An 8,092-nucleotide genomic window follows, 5' to 3' on the forward strand; every position below is an offset into this window, starting at 1 on the left:
CCAGCACCAGTGCCAGCCGTACCTCTTTCTTGGACATGGACCCGCTGTCATCCTCGGTCTCGGAAGTTGGCTGGCCCAGGGACAAGCGAGCGTCTGTCTCCATCTCCTCGTCCTCTGTGAAGGGGCAGGGCCGCGGTCAGTGTGCCCTCCCTGCATCCCTGCCCAGCAGCTCGGTCTCTCTTCTCAGCCGCCTCCCCCACCCCATGGGCTCCCCGAAAGCCTCACCCTGGAGAGAGTTCATTTCTTCCTGGCGGCTCTCCTTCAGCTGCAGGATCTTCTCCAAGGCCTGGGGGATCTTGGGGCCCACAGAGGGGTCGTCCAGCTGCGAGACAACCCAGTCAGAGGGGACCGTGGGCTGCCCCATGCTCAGACCACCTCACTACTTCTCGGTCTGGGAAAGCCGCGGCCAGTGGTGAAACGCACCGATCACGGCAACACCAAGAGGGCGCACTCAGCTCAACACGGTCAGCACCCCGCCCCAGGGACCCGAGCCCTGCTCAGGGTCTCTCTCACCCAGTGCCTGCCACCCCACATCCTCTCAGAATCCTAAAAAAATCTAAAAAACGGTCCCTTCTAAGTCCCCAGTCTCTTGAGGAAGGAACCACCCGTCTCACCTCTCGGTTTTCTTCTCCAGGGGGTGGTGGGGGGCCACGAGGTCGGGGAACAGGGGCCCCCATGGGCAAAACAGTGGGTGTGGGGACCACCGGAGCAGCCACTGGGGACAGGAAGGAGGAGGCCAATGTGAGAAAAGGCAACGCACGCTAAGAGTCAGCCCTGGGCGGCGGCTGGGCTTCAGGGGAGAGAGGGTGCCGAGCAGGACACCCGGGTGGGCGGCGGGACAGCTGGGATTCTGGTACCATCCGGGCACCCAGGCCCAACGGCGCTTCTGGGATGGGAGGTTCCATCTGGAAAGTTGCACTTGGGCTTCAAATGTGTGCCGTGGGACGCACACTCACAGGGCGCGTTTCAGAGGCAGCAGCCAGCGGCCCCTCCTTTGCCCGTAAGGAGGCAGGGCAGCGTGGTGGGCTATGCAATACAGTGCCAACAGCAAAGGGCAGCAGTGGAAACCCACCAGCCGCTCGCTCTGCTCTGCCCACGTGAAGACTCACAGCCTCCGAGAGCCCAGCAGCAGCTGCACTGTGTCCTCCAGAATGCCTGCGAGTGGGCACTGCTGTGATGGCAGTGGACTTCAGGTGCTTGCTTTGTCTGTCCCGTCTGTCCCCAGGGCCTTACCTCGAGGACCCAGAGGAGTGCGAACGCCCATCTGGCCCATGTCCTGTGGGGGCCGAGGCACCGGGGTGCCCATCTTGACCATCTCCTGCTGCCTCTCCTGCTCCAGCATCACAGCTGCCTGCAGGGGGACCAACGGAGAGGAGACACAGCCGGAAAACCCACTTGGCAGCTGGCCCCTGGCAAATGCTTGCTTTCCGCCTGCTAACAGGCCCGAGGAGGACAATCAGGAGCCACTTGGGGCTGACAACCCCCAGCCCCCGCCCCCACACGTCCAGGGGCCCACTGTAAACAGAGGTGCCCTCTCACCAGAGATGATGCCCAAGAAATCACACTAAGCAAAGCCAGGGGAGTCGACAGCCCTGGCATAAAGCTCATCAGCTAGCTCAACACTGCCTCCTCTGTTTTCCAGAATAATCCCCCCCCCCACGCCAAAGATAACATCTCAAGATTCAGAAAAAATGGGAAGTCCAAACCCTCTATCTACACCTCAAGATCTCTACAAGCTGGTGAGCCACCAAGATAAGCACATTCTAACTACGTCCTCACCTGCGGCTTCTAAAGCTTTAAGAAAAACACTTCCAGGTCATGGGTCTGGGAACAACTAATGCTATGTACCTCTGGGGTCTGACATCTGCTCAGCACTGCCACACGCACCCTCCCGGCAGCCAGTCCAAATCCTGCACGTGAAGATGCTGGCCACACTGTCTTACCAAGGGGCTCAGTCAGGCAAAGCCACCTGAGGCCAGCCAATGTTCTGCCCAGCACGACACACAGGCCCAGCTCCGTGGCCCTCAGAGCTGTTTCGTGGACAAGGGGGCTTCGAAAAGCTCAGGGGAAAGTGGAAGCAGAAGGTGATGGATGTCACCCCCCTCTCCCCAGCCCCAACTTCCTGGAACCCCCTCAGAGACTGTTTTATCAACAGTCCTTTAAAACTACAATCATGCTTAGCGCTCAGGCTGTACAAAAATAGGCTGTGGCTATCACCCCTGGACCAGATGGGTCGGGGGTAGGAATTTGGGAGATGCTGGAACCTGGTGGGGCTTGTTTAGCCTTTCTGCTGCTCCAGGAGGTAGTTCGTGTTTGTTCTGTGAACCGCTCTGGGGCCTAGATGAGAAAACAAGCTCCCACCAGCACCCACACCCAGGCCTGTCTAGCCCTGCTTCCTGCGGCCTCACTGAGCCTAGGGTCTACAAGCTCATCCACGGTCCAGACCTTCCCAGAAGCCTGGGTCACCGGATCAAGCTCTCTGGAGAGCTCGGCTCCCCCGTCAGGGGCCTGCTGGGGCCTAGCCGTGGGCTTGCACCCGTCTCACCCGCTTGGCACGCTCCTCTTGTTGCATCAGCAATGCCGCCTGCTGCTGCGCCAGCTTCAGCCGTTCCTCCTCGGACAGCCCCGCGGGCTCGCCCACTCGGAGGGGAGGAGGCGGCCCCAAGGTGGGGGGGTGGGGTCCTCCAGCCATGGGGAAGCCGAGGCCGAGGCCCGGTGGAGGTGGAGGTGGAGGAGGCGGCGGCTGAAGAGGAGGGAGTCCCATGGGTGGCGGTGGCATGGGAATGCCGGAGAGCTGTGAAGAAACCATGGGCGTAAACTAGGCAGAACTTGTCTGTGCGCTCTGCCAACCCCTGCTGGAACTCAAAGCCACGTACCACAAGGTTCTCCCGCAAGGGTCCCAGGTGATGACGGTGGAGCGTTTGACTGCTAATGGAATGGTGGGCAGTTCAAAGCCACCGGCGGCTCCACTGGAGAAAGACCACCTCTGTCTGCTCCCACAAGAGTCAACCAGACTCAATGCCACAGAGGCCAATCCACCTCACAGCAACCCTCTAAAACCCTCGCTACCAGAAAGTCTTCCATTCGGACTCACAGTGACCTTTCAAAGTAGGCTAGAACTGCCCCGGTGGGTTTCCGAAGCTGTAATTCTTCACAGGGGTAGAAAGCCTTGTCTTTCTCTCTCTCCAGTGGCTTCGAACTGCTGACCCTGTGGTATGCAGCCCAACATGCAAGCATTTCAGCACCAGGGCTCCTTTACAGTGATCCCTGGGGGTTCTGAGGCCCTTAAGTCTTTTACAGGCACCAGGAGCCTCGTCTTTCTCCTGAGGAGCAACCAGTAGGTTCCAAAATGCTGACCTTGCTGTTAGCAGCCCAATGCATCAGAGGCTAAAATCCAGCCTGGAAACAAACGGCTACGGTTACAGCCTCCAATAAGTCAGTTACCACAGCCCAGAAAAACTCGGCGGGACCTCACCACCACCACCACCCATAACGCATGACTACTGGGTTCAAGAAGAGCATGGCCCAAACATTCATCAAGAGAAATGGCCACACTGGGGCATCAAGCGATGGACAAACAATCAGATTTATTGCCAGAAAAACAGATTCCAGGTACATTTTCAGGAGGTTTGGGGACACTTATAAAAGCCATCTAGGGACCTATCATCCCATCCATTGGGGTCAAGGGACCCCAGACTGTAGCCACTGCTGGATCGGAACCCAAAAAGCCCCACTGCCCTTATGTAGATGCCATGCCAACTCAGATCGACTGAGAGGACAGAGCAGAACTGCTCCCTGGGGGTTTCCAAGGCTGTAAGTCTTCACAGAGACGGACTGTCGCAGCTTTCTCTTGCAGAGCAGCTGGTCGATTTGAACGGCCAACCTCAACCCAAGAGCATGTGGGAAATGTGAGGGTTTCCATTAAATAGGAACCAATGGGCAGGGGTCCCAACATACCCCAAAGACTCACTAAATGCAGGGGCTACGTAGGCCACCACAGCAGGGAGTTCGCTGCCAATGCCCATTCAACAACATAGGAACTGTGTCAAGGTAGGGAGTGATTGATTACTTCCACCCCAGAGGACGATCAACTGCCCCGGGCACAGTGATGACTCGCCGGACCGCTAACCACAGGGTCAGCAGTTCAACACCACCAGCTGCTCTGCAGAAGAAAGGCAGGGCTCTCTACTCCCCTGAGGAGTTACAGTCTCAGAAACCCACAGGGACTACGCATCAGAATCGACCCGATGGCAATGAGGGTTTACAGGGCAAGATCAAGTGAGGCTCCCAGATGTCTGAGTCTTGAACACCAAGCAGAATTTGGAGACTGCAGGAGGCAGGTGTGAGAACCCAGAAAGAAAACACAAAAAAACGGAAACCTGTTACCTGGGAGTCCGTTCCGACTCACAGCGATCCTGTAGACCCTATAGGGTGGGCTGCTCTGGAGGGCTCCCAAGACTACAACTCTTCCCGGGGGCAAAGGCTGCTCTTTCTCCCGTGAGGCAGCCAGCCTAGTGGACTGCGGACCAACGCCTGACCCGCTGCACCACCAGGGCCCTTGAAAGAACTGAAGGGCCCCTACTTCTGCCCTCCCTGTGCAGTCTGCTAACGGCGCCCCCGGAACGCGGCACCGGAAAAGGGGGGTCAACCGTTAGTATTAACGAGGGCCCGGACAGCGCGAAACGGGTTCCTCACCTGCGCCGACATGGGAGGGGGAGCCGCCTTGTCCCCATCGTCCCGTCTCAGAACCGGCCGATTCAGCACCATGCCGGTCTGCCAGGAAGAAAGCAACTCCCGGTCACGTCCTCGGGCAAAAGGCAGGGCCGGGGCCAGTCTGCGGCATCAACGCCTAGGGTGCCGCCGGGCCCAGGCGCGCAGGGCGCGGGTCCAGCGTCTATGCCCCGCTGCTGCTTACCTGGCGCGTGTAGGTCTGCAGTCGCTCCACCAGCTCCTCGCGGCTCCCTGCGGGGCAACACACGGGGTGGGTAACCTGGGCTGGCCAGGGGCGGGCTGGTCAGGCTGGCCGGGCCCGCGCGCACGGCGCCCGGCTCTCCGGGGTGACCAGGCTCCGCTGGGCAGGCCCGCGCAGCCCTCTCTCGCCCTCCACTCCTCACCCTGGATCGGCGCTCCGATCTCTGCCAGCTTGGCCTGCAGCTCCTGGGCAGCCCAGGAGCCATAGTGCCCTGGCGGCGGCGGCGGCGGCGGCAGCTGCAACTCCCCCTTGGGAGGCTCTGGGTGCTCGGCCGCCATCTTAGCGGCAGGAAGGCGCGCGACTCACACGGAGACCCGGACCAGCCTCCGTGCCTACTTCCGGGAACTTCCGGCGGTGACGTCAGCCAGGCCCGCTCGAGGATTGGAAGGTCGCTCGGCTGGAAGCCCACCTCCTGCCACCCTCCGGGGAGCGTGATTGGCCAAGACACGCGCCCTTTCGCCGGTGACCCCGAGGGCCAGGTCACGTCGCCTTCTGGGAGTTGTAGTGCGCAGTAGGCGGGCGCCGCGGGTCCCATGGCTGGAAGACCGTTGCCTGTGGAGCTCGGGAAAACCCTGCTCAGTCCGCGTTGGGCGGCGCGCCTGTTGGAACCAGGGCCATCGGTCCACCTTCCGGCCCGACTCCCGAAGGAGGCGTCCCTGGCCGGGGCGCTCGAGTTCCCCGGGAGGCCCGAGAGGCCCCTTCCCCCGGTGGCCGCACGTTGCGGGCGCCAAGCAGGAGGTTGGAGTCGATGCCTGTGATAACACAGGGTGTGATTGTCTGCCCGCCCGCCCCCGGCACGGATGAATGGGCTGAAAGGAGAGCGGGGCCGGGCGCCGAGCGGGCCCGCCCGGGCTGAGCTCCAACTGCCGACCTGGGGGCAGGGCGGCAGGATAGCCCCCGTCTTCCACTTTACTGCCAGCTCACATGTCCTCGCCGCAACCGAGCCATCGCCCGCTTGCCGATCCTTGTAGGGCTCATCACACGTTCAAATCTCTACCCTTCGTCTTCTCAAGTTTACCTTTTGCCTCTCCCTACGCTCACCTCTATCTTTAAGAACGTGAGCAGGTGCCTAGACGTTTTAACCGTCTGGCAACACCTGGCACTCAATAAAGATTCGTGAAAACGAGTAAATGAAACACTTGGCTGGCGCCGAGTTTTGTACCTTCGGCTTTTCTTCCTTGAGCCCTCCCGGAAAGTGGCCTCTGTAGCCCACCTGAGAGAGGATTGGACTGAAGCCTTTACCTGCCCAGGCTGCAGCTCCCATCAACTGCATGGCTCTCCTCCCCACCCTGCACTAGTTCAGGGGTCCCCCTCGCACTCTGAGGCTAGCTCCACCACCTCACTGACGGCCAGGCTCACTGTGTGTCTGTTTGGGGCTGAGTGAGGTGAAGTCCTAATGGCACCATGGTTATTTATGGCTGGGCTGCTAACCGAAAGGTCAGCCGTTCAAAACCACCAACTGCTCTACGGGAGAAAAGATGGGACATGTCCCCCCTTTTCTTCTGTAACGTACAGAGTTGGTCTCAGAAGCCCAGGGATAGTGCTACCTTATCCTGTAGATGGGCTATGAGTCAGAATCCACTTGACGGCAGTGAGCTATTTTGGAGGGGCATCAGATAAGATAGTCTCATTTACCATGCCCGCCCCCCCCCCACACACACACACACATCCTTCAGATCTTCTCAAAGGAACTCATTTCACCAAGGGACTGAACCAGGAGGTTGGCTGGAGTCCTCCCTGGCTGCAAAGCTCCTGTCACTTCCTCTTAACCCTTGCCCGTCCGCTTCCATCACCACCATCCCAATCACCTGCTGCCACGCCCAGAGGGAAGCCACTCCCAAGAATGACCCAAAGGAAGCAGCTTTCTGCTCTCTGAAACCCAAGAGCCCCAGAAGGTCACCTGAGGCTGAGGTCCCAGGGGTGCCTCCCTGCTGGGGGAGGCAGCTCTGCCTGAGCAAGCTAAGCTAAGGGCTGACTGGTGAGGAGTAATGTAACCAGGCCCAGAAAGGGACATGCAAGGGACCCACCAGGCAGGGCCTCATTTCATCACACCTGCCCTGGGATCGGGAGGCAGGCAGGGTAGGATAGGCCCCTAATGCACAGAAGGGAAAGCGGGTGAGCAGAGTGATGTGGACAGGCCCAGGAGGCTGAACTGTGACCATAGGCTCATCTCCTCAACAAAGACCCTCACATAACACCCGCCTGTTGCTGTGCGGGCCTAGAGTAGGGGCATCCAGCCTCAGCTTTAACTAGCTGTCCCAACATCCCCGGAAACAGGGGTCTCTCTCTTAACAACTGGCCTGTTTCGGGGCCGTGTTGCTGTCCAGTTCTGAGATGGAAGGAGCTGAAGACTCAGACGCTGGTTGCTGTCAGTCGGTTCCAAATCATGCCAACCTGACCCGCGTGAGTGACTCAGTAGCTCTGTGCCCCAGAGTCCCTGGTGGGTGGCTGTCTTTTCCACTTCTCTTCCCTGGGACATCAGGGTGACCTCCAACTTCCAACCTTTTGGCTAAGAGCTGGGTGCTAACCATTTGCACCACCCAGGGACTCCGAGGACTACAAAGCCAGTGGGGATGCAGGACCACTCCGACACACTCCAAGGGTACTGAGCCTTCCCCTGCACGAACTCCGCAGTCCCAGAAGGGCTCTGGAGACTGGAGACAGCCAGCTGGCTCCCAGTGCTGAGTGAGAGGGAGCCTGAGCGCATTGCCTCTTGGACAACAGGACTCATAGATGGAGCAAGGTGGCATCCGCCGTCCTGATTCCTAGTGCTCTGTGCTCTGTGCTTGGGCACGATGGAGTCCGATGGAGTCCAGGGGGCAGGAGGAGCAAGTGAGCAGCAGGGGTCGGCCTGGAGTGGGGGTGGCAGTTGGAAAAGCGGGGAGGCCAGATAGATCCAGACTGGGGTAGGAGCTGTACTGGAGGAGGAGAGAGGAGAAGGGGGGACCGGGTGGGAGGAAGCATGTGGGTGGCAGCACAGGCATCTGTACCTCTAACTGCACCAGGCCTGAGTCTCCCACACCTTCCTGCCCTCGGCTTCTCCTTGGGAACAATGAGAGAAGGAGCGCTGGCCACGTCGGTGTCCAGCTCCAGCGAGGCTGCGCGGGGAAGATATGCAAA

The 8,092-nt window shown here is 59.7% G+C and overlaps 1 protein-coding gene across 1 annotated transcript in view; it reads right to left on the reverse strand.

The window, feature by feature from the left end:
• The window catches only part of SF3B2 (splicing factor 3b subunit 2), a 17,152-nt gene extending 11,865 nt beyond the window's left edge, over window positions 1-5,287 (reverse strand). Inside the window, exons 1-8 of the mRNA XM_004713545.2 lie at window positions 5,115-5,287; window positions 4,916-4,962; window positions 4,696-4,773; window positions 2,546-2,794; window positions 1,234-1,351; window positions 615-715; window positions 226-322; window positions 23-114 (exon numbers count right to left, since the gene is read on the reverse strand). Coding sequence (XP_004713602.1) covers window positions 23-114; window positions 226-322; window positions 615-715; window positions 1,234-1,351; window positions 2,546-2,794; window positions 4,696-4,773; window positions 4,916-4,962; window positions 5,115-5,250 — 918 coding nt within the window. The 5' untranslated portion in view covers window positions 5,251-5,287. The remainder of the gene's footprint in view (window positions 1-22; window positions 115-225; window positions 323-614; window positions 716-1,233; window positions 1,352-2,545; window positions 2,795-4,695; window positions 4,774-4,915; window positions 4,963-5,114) is intronic.
• Window positions 5,288-8,092: the final 2,805 nt, after the last annotated feature.

The sequence above is a fragment of the Echinops telfairi genome, unplaced genomic scaffold, assembly GCF_000313985.2.
Source record: "Echinops telfairi isolate 266 unplaced genomic scaffold, ASM31398v2 ScPeMD7_7417;HRSCAF=8455, whole genome shotgun sequence".
Taxonomy (NCBI): domain Eukaryota; kingdom Metazoa; phylum Chordata; class Mammalia; order Afrosoricida; family Tenrecidae; genus Echinops; species Echinops telfairi.